The sequence below is a fragment of the Peromyscus maniculatus genome, chromosome 2, assembly GCF_049852395.1.
Source record: "Peromyscus maniculatus bairdii isolate BWxNUB_F1_BW_parent chromosome 2, HU_Pman_BW_mat_3.1, whole genome shotgun sequence".
Taxonomy (NCBI): domain Eukaryota; kingdom Metazoa; phylum Chordata; class Mammalia; order Rodentia; family Cricetidae; genus Peromyscus; species Peromyscus maniculatus.
In genome coordinates this window covers 164,879,122-164,903,361 of record NC_134853.1, presented here as the reverse complement: position 1 = coordinate 164,903,361, position 24,240 = coordinate 164,879,122, and the positions used below count along the sequence as shown (strand labels likewise).

Here is a 24,240-nt window from a genome sequence, read left to right as displayed (position 1 = left end):
GGCCGCTGCCCTGTCAACTTTGCTGTGCCCAGGTTCTGTGTCATTCACGGTGGGTTTTCCCACAGGCGCTCACCTCAGCTGCGTGTAGGCAGGTGCTCTGCCCCTGGGCCACAGCGCTCCACGTGTGCACAGTCGAGCGGCGTGCCCGTGTGCTCCCTTTTCCCTGTCCTCCCCATCTGGCTGAGTTTTAGTCCCCTGTGGAAGGTCTTCAGTACACGTCACCAAAATGACCCTGGGAGGAAGTAGTACCTCTTCAAAGGGACAACCTGCCTTCCCTCCGTCCTTCCCTTCCTTCCCAGACTGGCCTTGAACTTGAGGAGTCCTCTTGACTCCCTGCTGTTATAGGTATGTGCCACCAGGCTTGGCTTGTGTCCTGTTTAAGGATATACGTTAGCCAGTTTTATATCAACTTGATAAAAGCTAGAGTCATTCGGGGATAGGGACTCGGAATTGAGAAAATGCCTCCGTCATATTGGGCTGCACGCAAAGCTGTAGTACATTTTCTTAGTTAATGATTTATGTGAGAGGGCCCATCCCATTGTAAATGGTGCCATCCCTGGGCTGGTGGTCATGGGTGCTGTAACCGAGCAGGCTGAGCAAGTCATGAAGAGTCGATAAAGAGCACTCCTTCATGTTCTCTGCATCGGTTTCTGCCTCCACGTCCCCATCCTGTTGGACTTCCTGTGCTGATTTTGCTCAGTGATGGACTATAATGTAGCTGAAATAAACTTTCCTCCCCAACTTACTTTTGGCCATGGCATTCTGTCACAGCAATAGAAACTCTAAGACAGGACAAGACGCACATTGGGGTGCAGCTCAGCGGTAGAGCATGTGCCTAGCTTTATTCATAAACAAGTTCACAAAATAAAACACAGGCTAGTGCTGCCAGGCATTGTGGCACACACCTGTAATCCCAGCACAGCACACAGGAAGGTGGCAAGTTCAAGGTCAGCCTGGGCTGTGTTGTGAATGAAACCCTCCCTCCACCAAACCAAAAACAATAAAAGTCTGGACCACATACAGATTGTGTTGAGAGAAAGCAGGGGCCTCTTCCAAAGGGTGGGGTCCCTTTAGTTACCCCCTCTCCCTGCTCCCACTTCACTCCCACTTCAGGGCCCGCTGGTCCCTTTTGGGCAGCTCCGTCTGTCCCCATGCTTCCTGAGAATAGGAAATCTGTGCCATGAGCACACTAACTCTGTCATGTCCTCACACTGTCCAGGTCCCAGTTCTCTTTCTGTCTCTACATCCTGGGGTACATGGCAGGGACCGTTCTCCTCACACCCACCCTTACTGGTGGGCTGGACACTCTGGTGACCTGGGTGTTTTCTCCTTGTCCTAGATCGTGGGGATCATCACACGACACAACTTGACGTATGAGTTCCTGCAGGCCCGGCTTCGGCAGCATTACCAGACCCTCTGACAGTTGAGCCTGGCTGCCGCCTGCCAGCCACCCTCCCAGAGATGCCTCTGCAGGGGGCTTGCTCACACACTGGCCCCCACAGCTGGCATGAAGGCTCCCAGTCACCCACTTGCCCGGAGTCCTGGAAGATTGGGGTCAGGGGTTTGGGGATGTGTTGAGCAGAAAGTTGGGGTTTTACTAACTTCCTCAACAAGAATTTTCCGTTTCCTGTTCCCCAGGCTCCCCTAGAGACGTCAGGGTGAAGTCAGGCTGGGTCCTGGGTAGGCACTTGGTGTTTCTCTGTTGCTGTTTCTCAGAGAGCCCGGCTGTTGCCCGGACCCTTCTGGGAGGGGTGTGGATGGAGGCAAACATTCGGATGTTATTTGCGTATCACGTTCATTACTAAGTTCCGGAATTGGGCCCTGAGAACTGTTGCCCATGTTCGGGGAGGCCCAGGATCAAACCCAGGACTGCAGATACACTAGAGTTCTCTCCTCTTCATTGGCCTATCTTTCTTCTCATCTGTTTCCTAGGAGTGAGCACGTGCTCTGCTCTCGCCCTGTGGCCTGAATCAGACCCACAGAGCACTAAAACCCCAGGTCTCCCCTCGCTGGAAGCGTTCAGTAGCTCCATTCACCAGTTCCACCTGGTCTCCTGGGAACACATGCCCTCCCCCCATCCTCAGTTCATTCCTCCCCACAACTACTGGACTTTCTAAGCCTTCATCTCTCGTCCTGGTGGTGCAGCCACAGCTTTGTCTTGGACTCATTCCCAAAGTTAACCAAAATTGAGGAGCCCCTAGACAGAACTGCTACCCCAAGCCCTAGTGAATTTGGAATCGCTCTACAAGCTGGCAAACAGGCTGTCCTGAGCCAGGGCCAGTCAAAGGTTCGGTTCCTCTCATGGTCACTGCTCACACCCTGCTCCCATGCCACCCCCCAGTCAGCTCTCTCACTGAGGACTTGAAGAGGAACGTATGCAGCTGCTGGTCTCAGGGCTGGGGAGGGAGTGGGATGCTCTTGCCCCTTGTGCCTCACTGGTTTTTCATGGCTTCATTCTCCCCTGGCTGCTGGTCCTCTCTGAGTTGGCATCTCTGTGAACATCCAGGTAGAGACATCAGCACTCATTTTCCTGCAACCTAGGCCCTGTGGTAGGTGTTCTTTGGATACCAGGTGACATTCATTTGTATTCCATGCTGGTTTTTTCTTTTTTCTTTTCTTTTCTTTTTTTTTTTTTCTTTTTTTTTTTTTTTTTTGAGACAGGGTCTCTCTGTGTAGCCCTGACTGTCCTGGAACTCACTCTGTAGACCAGGCTGGCCTTGAACTCAGAGATTCACCTGCCTCTGCCTTGTAAGTGCTAGAATTAAAGGTGTCCAACATCACCACCTGGCACATTAAGATACTTTTAAATCATGGAAGTTGCTGGAGAGAGTGCATGCCAGGGCCTGGCCTCTAGCACTGGGGCCTCTGGGCCTGGCAGAGTCTTCTGATCAGCACTTGGGAAATTGTTCCACGACCTCGGTCAGGGTTACCTTGAATCTTTGCAGCTGACTGCGACCCTGGCCCTCTTCCCTATTTGCTTATTACCAGAACAATCTGTTTTCAGATTCTGACTCGTGAAGTGGGGGTAGGGATTGAAACTCCCAACAAGTAGTTGGAAATAGCCCTGCTAAGCAGGGTTGTGTTTGGCCGGCTGCCTGCTTCATTTTATGGCCGACTTGCGTGCCTGCCCTACGGTATTCTCCTTCAAGAAGGAAACCAGTTGCCCACACCAAGAGAAACGCATGACACACCGCAGAGTCGTCTTCCCAGCCTGGTGGGTTTGCAGAGTAGCAGCCTTCAAGGACCTGAGTCCACAGCTTGCTGCCTCCAGGCCAGCCCTGGTGACCGGTCGCAGTTGGTCCGTCCTGTGTGTGTGTTGTCACCATCAGCTTAGCCTAGAATAGACAGGGTGTGGATGCTTCTACCCTACAGCTTGAGCCCATGCCTGTCTAGAACACTCAGTTCCTGGTCCCTCCTCCTAAACCCGCCTATCCAGAAAAGCCCAAAGACAACAGCTTTTCCGCTTGTGAACTCTTAACTGTAAGCCTTGGACCCCTTGCCCGTGGCATATCCCTTGGAACCAGCAGCTCAGTATCTCACCTGCCACAGTTCAGTGGCCTGCCCCCAGTGTCACAGGACCTTGTCAAACACAGCTCCACGGAGGGACACCTGAGGTTGACTCCAGGCAGTTTTCCTGGCTTGTTTCTGCACCTGGGCATTTGTGTGGCTGTCTGGTCCTGCTGTGGGAGTTGGGTATTTCATGAGCTGTCTGCATGTGACCTTGTTAGGCAGTTCCAGCTGGAATGGACATTAGCTTGACTCAGCCAGCCATGTGACAGTTTGATGTAGACCTTGGTGACAAGAAAGCTTCCGGAAAAGCCAGCACAGCCCTCCTGGCCGGGCCGTGTTGATATGCAGTGTTGCCCTGGGTTCCTGTGGACCTCGGTGACTCTCCAGTCCCAGCTTCCGCCTTTCTGTTTGCACTGTTTGTTTATATGGTAACATTAGCTGATTCCACTGTGTAGATAAATTGTATCTTTTTTAATTTGTAAAAGTCTATTTTTATTTGACCCTTTGGAAGGTGGAAGTTCTGTGGTAAGAAGTCAGAATAAAATGTCTGCACCTTCTCCGTAGACCTTGTCTCCGTGGGACTTTCTTTCCAGGTTTCATTTCATTCCCACTTTGAAGTAGGGAAAAGTCAAGGTGCTAGAAGCAGTCTGTTTGTGAGACGGGGTCTTATGCAACCCAAACTAGCCTCGGACTCGTAACAAAGGATGGCGTGAGCTGTCCTCCTTTCTAAGTGCTGGGATTACAGGCATGTGCCATCGTGACAGGCATGACCTCTCTGTCACTGCCTGTCCCAGTACCTGTCTGTCTCTGAAAGCATAGACTTAGTCCTGTGGCTCTTCCATGGTACCCATCACTGCTGCGCTCCGACTCACCTGTGAACACTGGTCCTTTGATCTGCACCGGGGCGAGAGCGGACAGTCCGTTTGGGTTCTGAGTGCCTGTTTCAGGACTCACCCCGCAGCCAGGAGCCTGATGGCAGCCAGCAGAATAGAAGCCCTCGCCGCTCTCTGAGTGTGTGTGTGTGTGTGTGTGTGTGTGTGTGTGTGTGTGTGCGCACACATGCATGCGTGCTCCTGCACATTCCTGCATCTGTCTGTTCCTTGCTCACTAGCCCCTTATTTGACAGGAAATCCCACTGGCTGTGTCTGTGGCTGCCATGCCCATCACAGACAGCAGCCCATCAGGCCCCTCCTGCCTCAGCTCTCTCCAAGTCGTAGGGGCACTTTGTACCTTGTGTGTCCCTTTCTGTCTCTTCCACTTAGTGACAACCCTTTGTTACCGTGACACCTGGAGGTTCCTTAGCAACTGGGACTCCCAAGTGCAGGCCTGATGCTTTCCCATCTCACGCTGGTCCTCTAAATTGTTCTCCACTGACTGTTTCTTGTTTGTTGATTTTTCTTTTCTTTTCTTTCTTTCTTTTTACACCTACTGACTTGAGATCCAAATAGGAGGGGGTTTTTTTGGTTGGTTTTTTGAGACAGCATTTCTCTGCGTAACAGCCCCAGCTGTCCTAGAACTCAATGTGTAGGCCAGGCTGCCCTTGAACTCACAGAACTGTCTACCCACTTCCTGAGTGCTTTGATTAAAGGTGTGTGCCACCATGCCAGGCCCAGATAGCATTTTGATTGGAAGTGGTTGAAGTTCTTCCTCCACCTGCAGCCCCTCACTGGCCTTGCCTCCCCTCCACATGTGTGTACCCTACTGCTTGGTTTCTTCTCCCCATTTCTGTACAACGTGCCCAGTACGCTAGGACACAAGCACACAGCCGCCCACACAGCAAACTGTCCTGTTGGAGTTAGAAGTGCTCCTGTGATGTCGCTTGTTTTCCTGGGCCTGTGACCTCAGGGAAGCAGCAGTGTCCACAGTTAGCCTTGAATGTGTAGGCTGTAGAGAGCACCAGAGGGCGGCATCCTGGGTTAGAGGCCGGCAGAAGTGAGCCGAGCAAGCTGAGGATATGGGTGAAGAGGGTGTCGGTGTGAGAATCTGAGGCAGGGACGGATGCCCAGGGAAACGGGCAAGAAAGTAAGAGTCCCTCCTTGTTCAGAAGGAACTTGGTGTCCTGGTCTCTCCATAGTGGGGTGCCTAGAGCAAGGCAGAGGCAGGCAGGTCTCCCTGAGTTTGAGGCCAGCCAAGGCTACACAGAGAGACCAAAAATAAATAAATAAATAAATAAGTAAGTAAATAAATAAATAAATAAATAAATAAATAAATAAACTTCTGCTTCCTGGTGGCTCTCACCTCCATGCAGTGTACAATTCAAGCACCACAGTCTTGGGTTAGGGAGGCCATGGCCATTTTTCAAATGGATTTGGCTCCCTGAGTTTGACTTCTAACCCTGATTGATGGACACAGACAGATAGGTAGAGATGCACCGGTGTGGTTGACGAAGCATTTGAACTTGCCCCTCGTCAGCCTCAAGCCTGCCTTCCCTGCCCCCAGCTGTGTGGCCCACCCTCCACTCACTCATTTCCAAACTGAGAGTGTAATTCACACACCCCAGCAGCTGCTGCTCAGGTAACAGGAGGTTTGGACGGTCCCTGGTTTGCTAAACGCTCCTTAAAACCACCCAGGCTGTAGCCAAAACGTGAGAGGGGTGCAAGAAGTTGTCTACTGAGCACAAGTGCCATTGCCTGTCATCAGGAGAAGATGTGTTTGTGTTTGCTTTTTCATGAATTAAAAATAAGTAAACTTTTGGTCTGGGCAGACTTTCCCGCGGTCTGTGATCGGGGGCTGGAGTGAGCAGCGGAGTGCGTTGAGCACTGTGTGTTGAGCCCCTCCCACACTCACCAAGAAGAGTCAGGGAGGGAGAAATGACAGGAAAGGACAAGGTGGGGGACACCAGGGAGCTGGGACAGAAGTGAAAGAATCACCCAGACCTCAGCTTCTGTCCTTGGTGCTGAAGTTTATTCAAAAAAATTTTTTTCCAACTGCTTTCCGGAAGGGGTGAGGATCTACCTTAATATGCAGGGGGAGGGGAAGCCCACTGGAACCACTGTTACATTTAGTCGTGATAGATGAAGGCGGCAGCGGCTCCAGCAGGGTGTTTGCCACACCTCAGTGACAATGAGACCAAGCTGCGTGACACACCACAGGGGCTTAGGGTCTTCTGTAACCTGCCCCAGCGAATCTGGCTGCTTCCCTCCCTGGCTGTTATCTTCGGTACTACAAAGAGAAAAAATATAGTGGTTTGGTGATCTGACTTGACTGTGCTAAACCGTTCAACTTGACCAGTGACTAGCTATCTCCAACCAGCCATAGTCCAGCCCGATGGTCCTCTGTCATAAACTAGCAAACAAGTCACTCATAAGCATTAAGGCGTGCAATCTTTGTTCATTTCATTTCAATCTGCCAGGCCCTGGGATGAACACTAACTGCTGATCATCAATGCAAAAGTGACTTGGCCTTGTGGTCTAATTTCCCAGCTGGTGGCTCAGAGGCTGTAGCAGCTGCTGGCATTGTCTTGAAACTTCTGGAACATCCACCATAGTGGGGCAGAATACTCAGAGGAATAAACACTGCACTGGTTTCTCTGTCGCCAGAGATGCCCCCTGTAGTATTCCTTGGCAACATTTGACCCTCAACAAGACCATAGTTTGCTCCCCCTACCCAGACTCCATCCCATTTCCCTCCACAGCCCCTCTTACCCGGAAGCTGTTGCATCCTAGTCCGCTCTGGGCTCCAATCCTGTCGATCCTACCCCCGAAGCAGCTAGACCGCCGTAGGCTCCGAGGGGCAGCGAGCAGAGCCCTCAGTTTGCTCTTCAAGAGGGCAGATCTATCTGAGGGGTCCCAGGGGCTGCGCCCGAGGGCACTCCCATCTCTCTGGGGTACGTTGACCTCCCCAGTCCAGGGAGGTACCTCAGAGAGAGAGCCAAGTGCATCTCCCGCGTCCTCATTCTGCTCACTCAGGGCCTGTGGGGGCGCGACCTCATCTTGTAACGGCATCTTCTCCTCCAGGTGGTCTAGCAGGTTCTTTATGAAGGAAAAATAAATGCAGGGAAAAGGGGGATGTCTCAGAGGGACAGACTCAGTACCAAAGAGACCCAGTCTATGCCCCCACTTCCTGGCCCTACCTTGAAATCCATCAGATCTGTGTCGGACACTGCACCATACACAGGGTTCGCTCCAATGTAGCCTGGAAGCCAAAGGGCCAGGAAGAAGCAGCAGCCCATGGTGATGGAGAAGGAGCCCATGCTGGTGTAGGTCAGGGCGCGATCCGATGCTTGCTGCCTCTGCTCACTCCTCTCCGGTTTCTCTCTCAGCTTTTGCTCGTCACTGTCTCCCAGCTGTCCAGTGCCTCCCGTTTTTATAGCCCCCCAGCTCTCTGAGAACGCAGGAGGGCTGGAGCCCTCCCCATTCTGTCACTTGCAGCGATAAAGCGATGGAGTGAGGAGCCAGCAGAAGATGCCCTTTTAAAGTTATCAGTTGAGCAAAGCTTGTCACAGCCCCTTCGCCTTGAGCATCTCCAGTACCCTCCACCCCACCCCAGACCCTCAACTGCAAGAGCCACATTCTTGCTGATTTGCCTCAAGAGGCCCCCACTTCAAAGGTGTGAGAAGAGCAGAAAAGAGTCCTTGGTTATCTTCCCGGGCGCGCGCCTCAGGATTCTTTCTCCCTGGCAACAGGACCCATGCAGGGAAGCAGAGGGTGACGGCTGGCCTGCACCCAGCTCCCCCTGCCTGCAGCTCAGCTGTCAGGGGCTCCAAATAAGGGCGGGAGGGGAGAGAATGACAGGCAGCTGGGAGGCCAGCTAGACTGGTGAGGGAGTGCCCATGCTGGAGCTGGCTTCACACCTGATTCATCAGCCTCGTGGGTGGACCTCTGGCCCCAGACAGCCCACCCCCACCCTAGATGTCCGTGTTAGCAGTCAGGTGAAAGAGTTATTTTATTTTGGAGTATGAAGTCAGCCAGGAAGCCAACATGATACAGGCCCCAAGAATTCAGCTAGCAGTGTAAACGCCAAGGGATGTTAGAAGAGCATGTTTCCTCTGAGGCTCGTTTGTGCTACCTCCCAAGACTTGCGTCCAAGGTGCAAGGCGGCAGGTTTGAAGGATGGCACCATTTTTCTTTCTTGGCATGGCTGTTTTCAGAAGCTCTGACTCTGAGTGTCAAGTGTACAATGGTCCCACCTTCCCGGGGAAGTAGAAGAAGTGAAAGATTGAAGGGGGCTACACCATTCTCCATAATGTCCTTCACGACCTCCGAGGCCAAGGAAGTGAGCCACGAAGGCCTTGATTCCTGGCACCCTCAGGAGCGTGAACAGGCAGTCTGTCTTTAAGGAGTGCTCTCTGTCCTTCAGTGTTACCACATTCAACACGGCGTATGTTTCGTGTGTCTGACAAGTATGTGTGTTCTCAGCTTTCCGGTGGTCATCTGTGGGCTACAGCAGATCTGAGTTCAACACCCACGTGTTCAAATTCGCTCCTAGCACTCATGTGTTGGACGGCTGTTTCCAGGGTGGCTGGTTCTATCCTCAGCTTTGCTAACCCGGTGGCTGCCTGGTCAAAGCTGGAGGCCACAATGGCTGGAGGTCACAAGAGGTGTCTGTAGTGATAGTCCCTAAGATAGAAGAAAAAGAGAGAGAGAGACCTTTGAGAAAGCTGGGGGTTGTAGGCAACTAATTTGGATTGGCCAATCTCTACTTGAAATCTGAAATCAGTGCACATCTACGTAGGAGCTCTGGGTGCAGACTGTCGCCTCCGGATGAGTCCCTGGGATGCGCTCACTGCTTAATTGTGTGGCTGTGAATTATTATTAGCAAAGAGGACTCAGCAAGCATCCTTACTGGGGGGACTCGGGCTCCTTGCTGTGTGTGTCACATGACCTATCTCCTGGAGATGGCCTTTGAATCAGGCAAAGACTTGAGAATGGCTCAGAGGCAGGTGGCCTCTGAGGTCTGCTGCTGCTTTTCTGTCCTGTGTCACATCTGAAGTCCATAGGTGGCCCTAGGAGAGCTGGAGTTCTGACCGGGAGTGCTCCAGGAGGGCAGTTTCAAGGCTCGCCCATCTTCTTTGGTTAAAGTCAATTTTCCAGAGTGGAACTGGAGAGGACGTGAGGGCCATCCCCTGGATGTCTGTGTTCTCAGCGTTCGGTTAAGGGGAAGGGATGAAGGATGCTCTGAGTGCTCTCCATACCTCTCTGTTACCATAATCTGCACTGTGTGTGCTTTGTGTCTGGAGTGGAGGGGCCCTCATCCACTCAGTTCAGTCCTTACGAAGCCTTTGATTTGAGCCCAAATGGAAAGCAACTCAATGTGATGTTTCTTTCCATATCTCTGGCCATGCTCCACTTTAGGGTGTCCAGAAGCTGGCCGTCCTTAGCTCTAGGAATGAAAAAAAGCAAAGAAATGTGGTGGTGGGGGGCTGGGGCTAGAGTGATGCTTGGTTGTTCAAGCATGAAGACCTGAGGCTGAATCCTCAGCGCTATTCACAGAGCTGGGCATGGCTGCATGCACCTGTTAACCCCAGTGCTGAGAGATGGAGTCATGAGGCCCCCTGGAACTTGCTGGCTGCCAGCCTAGCCAACAAACAAACAAACAAACAAACAAACAAAAATCCCAACTTCAGGCTCAGTGAGAGACCTTGCTTTATGGCAGTGGTTCTCAACTTTCTTAATGCTGTGACACTTTAATACAGTTCCTCATGTTGTGGTGGCCCCCAACCATAAAATTATTTCATTGCAGTCAGGCATGGTGGTGCATGCCTTTAATCCCAGCACTCAGGAGGCAGAGGCAGGAGGATCTCTGTGAGTTCAAGGCCAGCCTGGCCTACAGAGTGAGTTTTGGGGCAGCCAGAGATATATAGTGAGACCATGTCTCAAAAATACCAAAAAAAAGGCTGGGGGGGGGGGTGGCGCATGCCTTTAATCCCAGCACTCGGGAGGCAGAGCCAGGCGGATCTCTGTGAGTTTGAGGCCAGCCTGGACTACTAAGTGAGTCCCAGGAAAGGCGCAAAGCTACACAGAGAAATCCTGTCTTGAAAAACCAAAAAAAAATATAAAAAACCAAAAAAAAAAAAAAAAAAAAAGAAAAGAAAAAAGAAGAAGAGGGGGAGGAGGAGGAAAGAAAAAAAGGGGGGTTATGTACCACCATGTCCAGATACAGTAATAATTTAAAATAAATAACATGGATAGTAATCAAGTCAACTTCTGACCACCATGCACATGCACACATGCACACACATAAAGAATAGAAGGAAGGAGGAAAGAAAGGAAGGCAAGCAGGCAGACAATATTTCATTTCTTTTTTAGAATATTCAGGCCGGGTGGTGGTGGTGGCGGCGGGCGCCGCATGCCTTTAATTCCAGCACTCGGGAGGCAGAGCCAGGCGGGTCTCTGTGAGTTCGAGGCCAGCCTGGACTACCAAATGAGTTCCAAGAAAGGCTCAAAGCTACACAGAGAAACCCTGTCTCGAAAAACCAAAAGGAAAAAAAAAAAGAATATTCAGGTAACTGGCAGTTGGCAGTGGGGACAGGTTCCTGTAGCAGGAATCTTAAAAGTTCTTATTAATAAAATCAAACCCAAGGCCAGTTATTGGGGTCCACGCTGGTAGATCAGAGAGACAGAACAAGCCACAGCCATCTCACTTTGCCAGTTCCTCAGCTGGTCCTGTTTCCTCAGACTGGAAGCTTCTGTGTCCTCATCCCAATGGCTCTCAGCTGAACTGTGTTGCTCCATAGCCTGAAAGCTTAACCAGGCCAAATGCTTAACCAGCCAAAAGCCTCTAGTTTCTGGTCCTGACGCCTTATATATCTTTCTGTTTTCTACCACCACTCCCTGGGATTAAAGGCTGGCTTTCTGGGATTAAAGGCGTGTCACCATGCTTGGCTGTTTCCAATGTGGCCTTGAACTCACAGAGATCCAGAGGGATTTCTATCTCTGGAATGCTAGGATTAAAGGCGTGTGCTACCACTGACTAACTAGTGGCTTGTCTGTTCTCTGACCCCAGGTAAGTTTATTAAGGTACACAATATTTTGGTGACACAATACCACCACAGGTTCCCAACGTGGGACAGCTTTATTGCATCACTACTTCCATGTGTTAGGGGAGAGGAAGTGGACAGTGATCCGGTTCACCACTGTTACCCAACACGGCCCTGCATTAAGGAGCTGAGTCTGCTCTGCATGGGTGCATGTCGGTGGCTCAGCACTCCCACAGCTGCAGAGGACAGAGACAGTGACTCAGGCTGCTGTCACTGCTAGCCTGCAGGGCCAGGTCTCTTCTCAAACTCTGGCAGTGGCCTGGAGACATCAGCTCCCTGCTCCCTGGGCCTCTCTGCAGAGAAGCAATTGGTTCTCTCTAAGTCAAGCAAGACAGAGAAAGACTGGGAGAAGGAAGATTCATGGAAGACACAGCTGCTTTGCAACCCACCTTAGCAGCAGCATCTGTCACCTTGTGCTGTATTCCATTGCCATCTCTAGGCCCTGCTTGGGGTCTAAGGGAGGAGGAACTACAGTAAAGCCTGAGTCCTGGGGAGGGGGCACACCTCAGGAATAAAGAAGGAAGAATAAATGTAAAATAACATGTGACCAGCTGGCCACAGCCTTGCAAAATCTCCCTAGTATGCTAGGTAAACATACTAGGCATCTCCTGAGTCCACAGAGAGCTGTACCTTGGAGGAATCCCCTGGGAGAGAATGGGAGGCCAGTACTGCCTCAGTTTCCCCAGGCTGAACCAATAGCGCTTCATAAAGGCTGGGGCTGAAAACCACCCACAGAAACCTCTTGTCTCCGTTCTGGAGACTGGGGCCTCAGATGAAGGTGCCGGAAGGGCCAGGCTCCCTGGGAAACCTGTCGGAGAAACATGCTTCTTCCAGCTGCCGACTGTGCTTGGCTTCTGGCTGTATTGTGCCAGCCCCTGGCACTGTCGTCTTCCCTCTGGGTCTTCTTCCCCTTACAAAGCCACCAGTCACATTGTGGCCTGCGTGCGTGCGTGCGTGCGTGCGTGCGTGCGTGCGTGCGTGCGTGCGTGCGTGCGTGCGTGCGTGCGTGTGTGTGTGTGTGTTTATGTGTGCAAGTAAGGGGCATAAGGTTTCTTGTAGCTCACGGTGCAGCTAAGGATGACCTTCAACTCCTGAACTCCGTGTCCTCCTGCCTCCACCACCCCAGGCCTAAGTCACAGACTTTTGTCACCATGCTCAGGCTATTTGGTGCTGGGAATGGAGCCCAAGGCCTCCTGCATGTTAGGCAAGCAATCTACCCTCGGGGCTACATCCTCAGCCAGAAGCCAGTCCTAGAAGACGGGACACCACCCTCTGCCACCAGTTATACCTACAGTCAGCGCTTTGCCTAATATGGTCACATTTGGAGGCTCAGAGTATTAAGTTTTTCCTATTCTTTTGGGGGCATGATTAACCCCTAATGGGCACTGTATAAGCAGGGCCCTTCCCATCTTCTGTCTCTCGCTGGTGTAAGCCTCATCTCTACCCATGGCAGTGGACTTTCCAGTATCCTAGTCCTGTATCCAAGTTTTGGCTGGGTTTGGTCTATGAGCTGGCTTGTCAATTTCTCCTCACCAGGCAGGGCCAACTGAGGGGCCCTTTTGGTATGTGGGAGGGGGGTGTGATAGCAGTCCTGAGTGCCAAATCAGCCACGGCATTTACTAGAAAACCAGAGGTGTGAGCAGGCGGAGCAGGTAGGAGTCGGCTTCAAGACACCCCGTGTCCTAGCACCGAGTACACAGTGTATACACACCGATTCTTTAGAAAAATACTTTCTGAATGACTGAATCAATGTGTTTGCTCTATTTAACTCCCCATACCCAGTCCCCACCCCATATATACCCAAATGCCTCCCTAGAGGGCAAGTCACTCTCTGGCTGAAGTGCGAAGGTTGTGACCTTTCCTCTGATGCTCAAAGTAGCAGATGGGGGATCCGAGGGAGGGCAGGATACGGAGGGAACTGGTACAGCTAAATGGTGCTAGGGTCTAAAATAAACCAGAAGTGCGAGGAGGAAGGAGGGAGCCAGTGGGTGTGGAACCCGCTTGGGTGGTCCAGCCAAGAAGGATTCTAAGGGCCTGCCTCATCGAGGGTGTGGTCCTGGGCAAAGGCGGAATCACTGGGGAGTATCTCCCTTTAGGCTTTCCTAAACAGGAAGTGGACTCAAACGCAAGTGGTTTATTTTAGCTGAGAGGGAGGGCAAGTACAAAGTCAAAAACTACTGTGGACAGCAGCTGCTCCAGCCCCACCTCCCCCAGAGAACTCCCCACAGGGGTGAAACCTGTGCCGCCTGTGATGAGTACACATCACTTCCCTGTGCTGCTGCTGCTGCTGCTGCTGCTGCTGCTGCTGCTGCTGCTGCTGCTGCTGCTGCTGGGAGCCATTGCACTCTGAACACCAGAGGATCCTCCAGCCAAAAGTGCAAGGCTCGGGCAGAGATAGGGCCCAGTCAGTGGAGCGTCCGTTTAGCGTTCACAAAGTCCCGGTTCACGCCCCAGTGCAGCACAAACCAGGTGTGGCGGCTCACGCCTAGAATCCTAACACTCAGAGCGGGAAGCGGAAAGTCAAAATCATCCTGGGCTCTTACAGAGGGAGTTGGAGACCAGCCTGGGCTACTTGAGATCAGCCTGGGCTACTTGAGACCCTGTAACAACTCCCCACACACACACACACATGGGTTGGGACAGTACCTCAGTTGGTAAAGTGTTTGCAGCACAAGTCTGAGGATCTGAGTTTGATTTGCAGCACCCCCGTTAAAAAAACAGGTGCAGGTCTGGAAAGTTGGTTCAGTAGTTATAAACACTAGCAGAGGACCTGGGTTCAGTTCCCAGCACCACTTACTAGCTCATAACCATCCATAACTTCAGTATTAGAGAACCTGTGCTTTCTTTTGACCCTGTGGGCACCAGGCATGCATACCTGCAGGCCAAACAGTTACACAAATAAAATAATTAAATCTTTAAAAACCACCAACAAAACAAACCAGCACTGGAGAGGTAATGGAGACGGGAGGATTCCCAGGAAGTACTGGCCAGCAGCCGGTCTAATTGAATCAGCAAGCTTCCATTTCAGCAACAGACCTGTCTCCAAAATTAGACTTGAATGAAAGAAAAAGACACTTGACATTGACCTCTGGCCTACACATCACACACACCACACACACACATACACACACAGGCACACGCACACGCACACGCACACACACAAGCTCAGGGCCAGCATCCGGCGCACACAGCAACGTCACAGACACGAGAGAGGGAACCACTGCCCAGTGGGGCACACAGATCTGGATCTGCTTTTAGGCATTTCTGACAATCAGCTTCCATAGGATGGTTGGCCACTCGTGGGTGGAACTGCCGGGCTAAGGGAAGTCAGTAGATGGAAAGTCCTAGAAGACAGACATGGAGAGTTCCACCGGGAATGGAGACCAGAGGCCACGGTACTGGTTTGGCTCTGACTTGGTGAGAAGAGAGACACATTTTATTTTTCTTTGCCACACTTCATCCTCAGATGAAACTGCCACAAGGGGATGCAGACAGGACTCCTTGAGAGTCACAAATGCAGACATGACCAGAATCATTACAGCCAGTGCTCTGTACCTTTAACACCCAAGGCTGGGCAAAGCTGGCCTGCCCTCCACATCCTCTTTAAGTGGTCTTTAGCTCTGAAGCTGTGGGCTGAGCCTCCTCTGGTCCATTCCACAGAGACTTCTTTCCTAGAAAGATCTGAACGATAGGTAAACACTTGTGGAGACACAGAGCATGGCAGCTCTCTGAAGGGAACAGGGTGATGACGAGCAGCCAGGGAAACTGAGGGCTGGTGTAGCTCCAAGAAGAAGCATTAGGAAGGCTGGTGTGTGTGTGTGTGTGTGTGTGTGTGTGTGTGTGTGTGTGTGTGTGTGTGTGTGTGTGATTTCAGTGGGTCCCTGATTAGGAAGCTCTTTATCTGCTTACTCTGCTCTTTCATTCATTTTTGAGGAAGGGTCAGGACTTCAAGCTGGCCTTGAGCTTGCTCTCTTAGTTTGCTTTCCACTGCTGGGGTAAAGCACTCTGACCAAAAGCAGCTTGGGGAGGGAAGGGTTTATTTGGCTTCCACATCCCTGTCATAGTCCATCTTTGAAGGAAGCCAAAGTAAGAACTTAAGTAAGGCAGGAACCTGGACGCAGGAACTGAAGTAGAGATCATGAGGGAAGAATGATGCTTACTGGCTTGTCCACCATGGCTTTCTTACAGCACCCAGGACCCTGCCCAGGGTGGCACCGCCCACAGTGGGCTAGGCCCTCCCATATCAATTAGTAATCAAAAAATGCTCCGCAGATTTGCCTCAAGCCAATCTGAGGGAGGCATCTACACAGTTGAAGGCCTTCTTCCCAGATGACCCTGACCTATGTCAAGTTGACAACAACAACAACTTAATAAGCATACTCACCATGTCGCTGAGGAAGGCCTAGAACTCTTCATCCTCCACTCCTGAGTTCTGGGGTTATAGGCACACGTAGCAAACAAGGCTTATGGGGCCCCAGGGATCGAACTCCTAGGCAAGCACTTCGGCAACAGCTGCTACATCCCCAGGCCCTGCCCCAATGATCTGTTTGCTTATTATTTTTATTATTTTTATGAGTGTGTGGTGCATGTATAGGTACGTGCTTGTGTATATGCCAGCGTGTTGGCATGTATGTACATGGGTGTGCAGCCCAGAGGTCAATGTTAGGTACTGTCCTCGAGTCTCTCTACTGTAGTTTTTGAGAGAGAGTTCTCTCGTTGAACTTGGAGCTCACAATTCAGCGAGGCTGGACAGAAATAAGCCTCCTACAGATGTATGCTGCCACGTCCAGCTTTCCTGTAGATGCTGAGGATCCAAACTCAGGTCCTTATGCTAATATGATAGGCACTTGCCCAACTGAGCTACCTCCTCAGCCTCTCTACTAAGATTTCCTTTATTATTCATTTATTTGTTTTTGTTTGTTTGGACAGGGTGTCTCTGTGTAGCCCTAGCTGTCCTAGAACTCCCTCTGTAGACCAGGCTGGCCTCGAACTTACAGAGATTACCTGCTTCTGCCTCCCGAGTGCTGGGATTAAAGGTGGTCACCACCACCGCCTGGCTACTGAGGATTCTGTAGAGGTAGGAAGTGGCTGTGACTTGCTCCTTTGTCTCTCTGGTCTTTCAGTGTTCACCCTCTATCTGACTCCAGGTTTTCATTATGAAGACCAATTAGGATTCACACTACACCTGGTCCCTCTTTACAGATGTGCCCAGTTTCCTGGAAAACCTCAGACGTTCTAGCTATGTTTGGGAGTGAAGATTCTGGAATGGGTGAGCAGAGGAGCAGGCTGATAGCAAGCAGTGGCCCGAATGTGGAGCTCTAGGATGTCTTGCATGTGGGTGTGTGTGTCCATTCCACTAGCAAGCCCAGGTCCCTGGCTTGGTAAAGAATGCTCGGGCAGTGGTTAGAGCCTGGCTCTGCTGCTCTCTTATTTCATGACCCTGAGCAAATCACACAACTTCTCTGTGCCTCAGTTTCCCTGCCTGCCAGAGGCGAGGTGTTCAGCTTCTCAGAGTCATGAGGACTGTCCCAGCTGATGGAACTGTGCCTGCCTTGTTAACGAGACCCTTATCCACACCAACTGTTCACTGTCCTTCTGCATCAAGAAGATGACTCACGGATTCTTGGAAAATAAGCTACTCAAAAACCTCACTTGAAAAAAATCTTAACTGCTCTCTTTAGATATCCACAACCCCAAGTGCATGCAGGATCAAAATGAGAAATCGCGCAGAGACACCTCTCAGTCTTCTGTCACTCCAATGGACACTCTCCAAAGCTCTGCGGAAGGCCAGGCAGATGTGACAGCCACTCAGCTGTCCCCTCATGTCTCAGGGTGCCTGTCTCAGTTTTCTTACCCAGAAAATGGGGGTGATGATAATCATGACAATACTGGTCACAAGGACCTGACCTTTGGCCCTCAGCTGAGCTTAGGTGATATGTGGCATTCAAAGGACAGGGTTCCAGGACATAAGATGGAGGCACAGGACACAGAAAAGATGACACTGAGGCCAGGAAGATGGCTCAGTGGGTAGAGATGCCTGCCCTCCAGACTGGTGACCTGAGTCAGAAGCCTGGAGAAGCGACTCTTGCAAGTTGTCCTTTGACCTCTGCACACATGCTGTGACACATGCATATCTCGCATATCTCCCACTCTGATAAACAAACAGCATAGTTTAAAAAGAAGAGAAGGGTGGGCTGGGACTTTAGCACCGGGGGGTAGACAAAAAGAAGAGGGGAGAAGGTTCGGGAGGAGCTGGGGGCACAGTGGCGCTTGTTTTTAATCTCAGTACTTAGGAGACAGGGGCAGGGGCATCTCTGTGAGTTCCAGGCTAGCCAGAGCTACATAGTGAGACCCTGTCTCAGCAACAACAAAACCCCCTGCCCAAAATGCCCAAACACAGAATGTTCACTTTTTGGGGTGTGAGGGGAGGAATTGAGACAGGATCTTATATAGCCCAGCCTGGCCTGAAACTCACCATGTAGCCAAGGGTCACCTTGAACCCTGGACTCTCCTTATTCTGCCTCCCAAGTGCTGGGATTACAAGCATGTGCCAACCACGTCCCAACTGCAACCAGTTCACACATGAGGATTCTGAGGGTTGTCTCCTTTCTCTGGGGTGACAGAGAAGTGCCAGTGTATCTTCAGGGCCCCTCTCAGGCCCCTGGAACCTTTGGGCTGAGGCTAAGGAGGCGCTTTTCTCAGATGACATCATCAGGAACTGGAGGTTTGGTGCTGAGGTTTAGGTTAGGATGGAGGATTCACTCCCATCAGGAAGGCTGTGAGCTAGCATCACACACACATTTGTGTATACACATGCATACATACATGCATGTACACACATATACATGTGCACACACATACATATACACACCTGCATGCACATACACAAACGTGGGCCCTTGAGCACACACACACACACACACACACAGCTTTCATCTCTGACATCTTTATGGGGTTTTCTAGAAACAACAGCAACTAGTCAGTGTTTGATGATGGAATTCCAGGCAAGAGCGTAGGGCAAATGCCAGGATGCCCGTCCTCACGTTGTTCTGCACTCAGGAATCAAATACACACTTTGAAAAACAGATTCTATGAAGAGTCTCAAGTGTTTCCGGTGTGGAATGATATCTCACAATGTTAAAAACCGGGAAGGAAAGGAAAGGCCACCCCCTCACTGGCCCAGCCCTTGAGCTGTGTTCTCATCCCACTGTTGAGATGCGTTGGGACCTTGCAGAAAATGCATATTTGTGGGGTTTGTTTCTTTTCATGTTAAGATGAGAAACTGGAGGCAGGAATAATGGCATGCCTTTAATCCCCACATGCCTTTAATCCCCGCACTCAGGACGCAGAGACAGGCAGATTTCTGTGAGGTCCAGGCCTGCCTGTTCTACAGAGTGAGTTCCAGGACAGCCAGGTCTATGTAGAGAGACCCCCATCTCAAAATAAACAAGCAAAAAGCCCCCAACAAACAAGCTAAAAAAGACGAGAGACTGATAGACACACAAGGAGACAAATCCTTTTCAAAGCAAGAAATATGCTGTGTTTATTACACTGTGAAAATTCTGTGCTCAAAGGTAAGAAACAGTCTTGTAGAAAACAACCAAATAAATAAATAAAAATAAATAAATAAATAGGATCACTTCAAAAGGGGGTCCCAGAGTTGGGGGAAAGAGCCCCAGGTGGAGTCAGAAGCAGTCGCCTGCAGCTGGGAGGTCTCCTAATGCCGCTTCAGCACTACAAGGAGAAGAGACAGGGTCGCTGTCAGACAGGGTGAAACAGGCCGGAGCTTCGCTTCGCTCACCACACACCACCGCCACCTGCAGTCCCCAGAGGACCCTGAAGTTTATGGCTCTGGGAACAGCTGCCTCCCTGGGCCTCAGGTTCTACTGTCAAGTGGGTTGATTGTACCCTTTGCCTTTGACAAGTCAGCGTGGAGAAAACCGAGGGGAAATGGTCAGAACTCTTCCTGCCCTATGAAGGGGTGGCCGCGCAACAGGCGCTCTGCACCCTGAGGAGCGTTTGACCCCTCTGATGGAAGGTAGGTGATGACCTGTGAGGATGTAATGAAGCATCCAGGTGACAATTCCTGACAGATCGCCTTGGTCCTGAAGACTGTCAGCAAGGTGGAGGGTTGCGTGAGTACCTCAGATAGCAAACCTAGCAAACCGAGGGGCCTCTAATGGTGGCATGCATGGGGGTGGGGTGGGGTGCAGCTTGCTGGAAAGTGGCAAGGTAGGAGCTCACCATTGCAACCCAGACGACTGACAGAGCCGATCCGGTCTATCCTGTGCCCAAAGCAGCTCGAAGTATGCATCTTCTTGGAGTTGCGAATTCTCTGCAGGATCTGGAAGGTGCTGTCTTGAGACCCAAGGGTGCTTTGGAGAGATGCTTTTGTGGTATCTTGGTCCTTCAGGAGCGGCCCCTGAGGCACCTCCTCTGCCCTTTCCCTCAGCAGATCCAACAGCGCCTGTGATGAGATGGGGAACCCAGGCCTCAGACACACACACCTGGCTCTCCCACTCCTCCACGGTGCCCATTGGTTGAGGGTCCTGGTACCCAGTCTTGCTGCTTCCTGAGTCTTACAAGGCTAATTCCCAAAGGACATGAGACCTTTGTGCATCGCTGTTGCCCAAACCCTCCAGGCAGACCCTATCTGTCTATGCAGACCCTCAGAGCTCACCTGCATCTTGACTTGTTCCGGAGACTGGCTAGGACTGCTCAGAGGGTGGGAGTGACCTCCCAGCAGTGACAGAGACAGGAAAAGCAGGAACAGAATCATCCAGGACAGCACCTTCTGGAGATCCATGCCGCAGTTGTGACGGGCCAGGCTGCTGCGGTGCCTTGTTCTCTCTCTCTCTCTCTCTGGTCCCACCTCCTCAAGCAGCTGGCTTCCTTAGCCACGGAGCCTCGGCTTTTTATCCTGGGGCTGAGTGTCCGGCCAGCCCTCTTATGGAGTGGGGGTGGGGTTATCTCTGATTTATCAGTCACATTCCTGCCTGCTGAGCTCAAGGCCTGAGAATTCACCCCTCTGTGCCTGTGTGGAGTATTCGTTGTGGGTGGAGGCTGTGGAGAGCGGGCCTTGTATAGAAATGGGCTGGGCTAGGGTGGGAGAGTGCGGGGACACTAACACGTCCCTGTTTCCTGCTCCCTTCTTTCATGCAAAAATCCTGCCCCACCCCTATTGGAAATGGCAGGGAGAACCCCAGCTTCCCCAGCCTTCGGCGAGTGTGGGGCTTATGGGGTGACTCATTGAAAACACTCCCAGACAACACCCACCATCACCAGCCTCCCGGGGGAGAGTGTCCTCAGAACCTGTAATCCCTGCCTGGCTTCCTAGCACCTGGCTGGGTGGCTGGATGGCTGGACTGCACCGCTTCCCGGCACTTGGGTAGCTGTCCGTGGTTCTGATCTCAAGTGCGCTTCACACAAACTCTCCCACGCTCTCCTAACCAGGTCAGAGGGATCTCCTGCCCTGATACCCTGCTCGCTATCTAACAATCCCTTCAAAACCTTGGGAAGCTTTCCTCTCAAGGATGCTCACTCTCCAGCGTCAACTGATTAAAAACTGGGATATGACAAGGAACTTCTGGAATTACAACCCTCCTTCCATCCCTTAATGAGGAGGACTGATTAGGATAGAATTTTAAGAGCCTGGCCTAGAGATGAGGTCATGTAGGAATGCCTTCTGGGGCATCTCCAGGTGCCAAAGTCTCCTCCCCCACCCTGAGCGGAAGAGAAAGGATGCCTGGACACTAGAGGTGTGGGAAGTGCCTCTCCCCATGCTCTTATCCGAACACCCACGAGCGACTTCTCCCTAACACACCAGCCTCCCACCTCAGCTGAGAAACGAGATTCTGAGGAAAGGAGCCCAAGTGTGTGTGACCGATGTCACTACCCCTTCTGCAGAATCTGTGTTAGCAAGTGTCAGGATGGTGAAGGACAATGACCAGGGGTGACAGTGGGCTGTGGCAGAGATGGGGAAAGGGGATAGTTAGAAGCTCATGACTCAATGGGAGGTGGTGGTGGTGGTGGTGGTGGCGGCGGCGGCGGCGGCGGCGGCGGCGGCGGTGCACGCCTTCAATCCCAGCACTCAGGAGGCAGAAGCAGGTGGAGCTCTGTGAGTTCGAGGCCAGCCTGGTCTACAGAGTGAGTTCTAGGACAGACAGGGCTACACAGAGAAACCCTGCCTTGAAAAAGAAGAGGAGGAGGAAGAAGAGGAGGAGGAGGAAGAAGCTCATGACTCCAAAACCAGTCACATCTGGAGAAAACTGTCAGGTTCTTCTGCAAGCTTGGGGTGGAGTCTGGAACCCTTGGACCATGTTTGCATGAGCTCTTGTGTTCTGCCCCTGGGGAAACAGTTCCCTAGGCAGTCGTTTTGAGGGGGCAGAAATGCCTTCAGCTTCAGTCTCAGCTCAGGCCTTCTCCTTGTACATGGATTTGCATTTTTATGAGTTGAAGCTGTCAGCCTCAAGGCATCCCCTGCTGCTGTCCCAGAGCAGAGCGCTGTGTCCCTAATCATTCTCACACGATTTTCCTCTGAGAAGCAGTTAGCCTACCTCCCCTAAATCACTAAATTCTCAGGACACAGGCAGAATGAATCCAGATTCTTAGCCAAAACACCATACAAATGGCCTCCAGCCAAGTTCCCAATAGAGCCCATGCTCCCCTCTGTGATGGCTTCCATTGTCCATCATTCTTGTCACCCAGCTTGTGCCCTGGCAGGGAAGTCACATTACATCCACAGTCAGGAAGCAGAGAACAGTGAATTCATGCGTTCTTTCTCCACTATACAGATCCCATCCATGGAATGGAGCCATCCACAGTGGGTAGGTCTTCTCACCTCAGTTAACACAATAAAAACAATCCCCAGTGCTGGAGAGGTGGCTGAGGTGATTTAAGGCACTGGCTGTTCTTCCAGAGGACGCAGGTTCAGTTTCCAGCACCCACATGGCGGCTTTTGTAACTACTCGTAACTCCAGTTCCGGGGGATTTGACCCCCTCTTTTAGCACCCATTTATTTCGTTGTTGCTTGTTTGAGACAGGGTCTTACTGTGAGTCCTTAGCTGACCTGGATCTCACTTTGTAGACAAGGCTGACCTTCACCTCACGGAGATCTACCTGTCTCTGTTTCCTGAGTGCTGTGTTTAAAGGAGTGTATGAAACGGTCTCATAGCCCAGGCTGGCCTAAAATGCCTGCTCTTCCTGTCTCTACTTCTCAAACATCAGGATGTACATCACCAGGCCTGTTTTATGTTGGCTGGGGATTGAACCCAGGGCTTTGAGCATCCTAGGCAAGCACTGTATCATGAGCTCTGTTCATGAGGCACACTCCCACTCTTCAATTGTTTGGATGATTGTCTTCTACATAAAAAGTCACCCAAATTGGGGCTGGAGAGATGGCTCAGTGGTTAAGAGCACTGACTGCTCTTCCAGAGGACCCCAGTTCAAATCCCAGCATCCATATGGCAGTTCACAACTGTCTGTAATTCCAGTTCCAGGGGACCCAATATCCATGGCAAAATGCCAACATACATAAAAATAAATTAAAAAAAGAAAGTCACCCAAATCGTGGTGGCCTACAGTGACAGTCTTTCAAGTGCATCCTCCAGCCATGGCCTTTGGTAGGCCTCTGCCGTGGGAATCCCGTTTGCTGTCCATCTTCAGAGTGTGATCAGGTGACAGCTGCTGGAATCTCTTGAAGACTTTTCTAGGCACTGTCGGGGCGAGGGTGGCCAGAACAGACACAGGCTGCTTGATCAGTTGTCACTCTGTGTCCCCTTCTTCTGGTGGCCAGCTTGAGCTCCTTATGGTGGTGGTTAAGTGAGGATCCTGGTTCAGTTTCTTTTTTTTTTCTGAGACAGGGTTTCTCTGTAACAGAGCCCTGGCTGTCCTGGAACTGACTCTGTAAACCAGGCTGGCCTCAAACTCACAGAAATATGCCTGCCTCTGCCTCCCAAGTGCTGGAATTAAAGGTGCATGCCACCATGCCTGGCTCCCAGGTTGAGTTTCTAACACCGCCGTGGTGGCTTACAATCGCTCGTAACTCCAGGTATGGTCTGGGTCTGGAACCAACATGGAGTCTGCAGTGTTGGGGACCCGATATAACTATCTATAATTCCAGTTCCAGGGCATCTGATGCCCTCCCTGACCTCTGAGGGCACTGGGTACACATGTGGTACACACACATGCCTGCAAGCAAACACTGGCACACACCTAAAAACAAACAAACAGAACTCAGTGGGAAGGCCGGGAGCAGCTCCCTGGCAGTGTGCTTGTGCAGCTGGTGTGAGACCCTGGCTTTGACACTCGGCCGGGGCTGTAGTTCAGTTGGTAGAGTGCCTGCCCAGCACGTGGCCGTCTTGGGGTCCATCCCCAGGACTTTGCGTACGCTAAGCAAGCACTCCGCTGACTGAGCCGCATCCTTGAGCCATGCTGTCCACTTTTGAGCTTTCCACGTCTCCCTTGTTACCGCTGCCGTGCCTGCCCCTGGGACGGCTCTCTCACTGCCCCCAAGACAGAGCAGCCGAGCTGGCCCTCCACACGGAGAAGATGAGAACGGAACTGGAGCAAGAAGGAGCCAAGCAGTCACGTGATCCTACTAGGGACTTATCTTAGGGCGTTGTCCATTTGGCTTGTCGCACACCCTCAGCTGCTGTCTCTGTGCAGGGTCCTGGGACATACCAGCCCGGAGCTAAGGGGTGACTCACATGTGACTGTCTTCAGCTCTCGCTCCTGGTATGAAGTCTCAGTGT

General features: G+C 51.6%; 3 protein-coding genes across 5 annotated transcripts in view; 1 reads left to right on the top strand and 2 right to left on the bottom strand.

The window, feature by feature from the left end:
* The window catches only part of Clcn6 (chloride voltage-gated channel 6), a 41,188-nt gene extending 37,115 nt beyond the window's left edge, over nt 1–4,073 (top strand). For 2 of the 3 annotated variants that reach the window (XM_006989052.4, XM_042272521.2), the window contains exon 23: nt 1,340–4,073. In XM_006989052.4, coding sequence (XP_006989114.2) covers nt 1,340–1,420 — 81 coding nt within the window. In that variant the 3' untranslated portion in view covers nt 1,421–4,073. The remainder of the gene's footprint in view (nt 1–1,339) is intronic. The other variant, XR_006069801.2, reaches the window with a different exon arrangement.
* A 2,444-nt stretch (nt 4,074–6,517) lies between these two features.
* Nppa (natriuretic peptide A) lies at nt 6,518–7,804 on the bottom strand. Its single transcript, XM_006989069.4, has 3 exons — nt 7,583–7,804; nt 7,155–7,481; nt 6,518–6,672 (listed from the first exon to the last, which is right to left on the bottom strand). The coding sequence occupies exons 1-3, from the start codon at nt 7,700–7,702 to the stop codon at nt 6,661–6,663; spliced, it is 459 nt and encodes a 152-aa protein (XP_006989131.2). The 5' UTR covers nt 7,703–7,804; the 3' UTR covers nt 6,518–6,660.
* An 11,198-nt stretch (nt 7,805–19,002) lies between these two features.
* On the bottom strand, nt 19,003–20,384 carry Nppb (natriuretic peptide B). Its single transcript, XM_006989051.4, has 3 exons — nt 20,169–20,384; nt 19,733–19,955; nt 19,003–19,222 (listed from the first exon to the last, which is right to left on the bottom strand). Exons 1-3 carry the CDS (start codon nt 20,292–20,294, stop codon nt 19,206–19,208), a joined length of 366 nt encoding a protein of 121 aa, XP_006989113.1. The 5' UTR covers nt 20,295–20,384; the 3' UTR covers nt 19,003–19,205.
* Nucleotides 20,385–24,240: the final 3,856 nt, after the last annotated feature.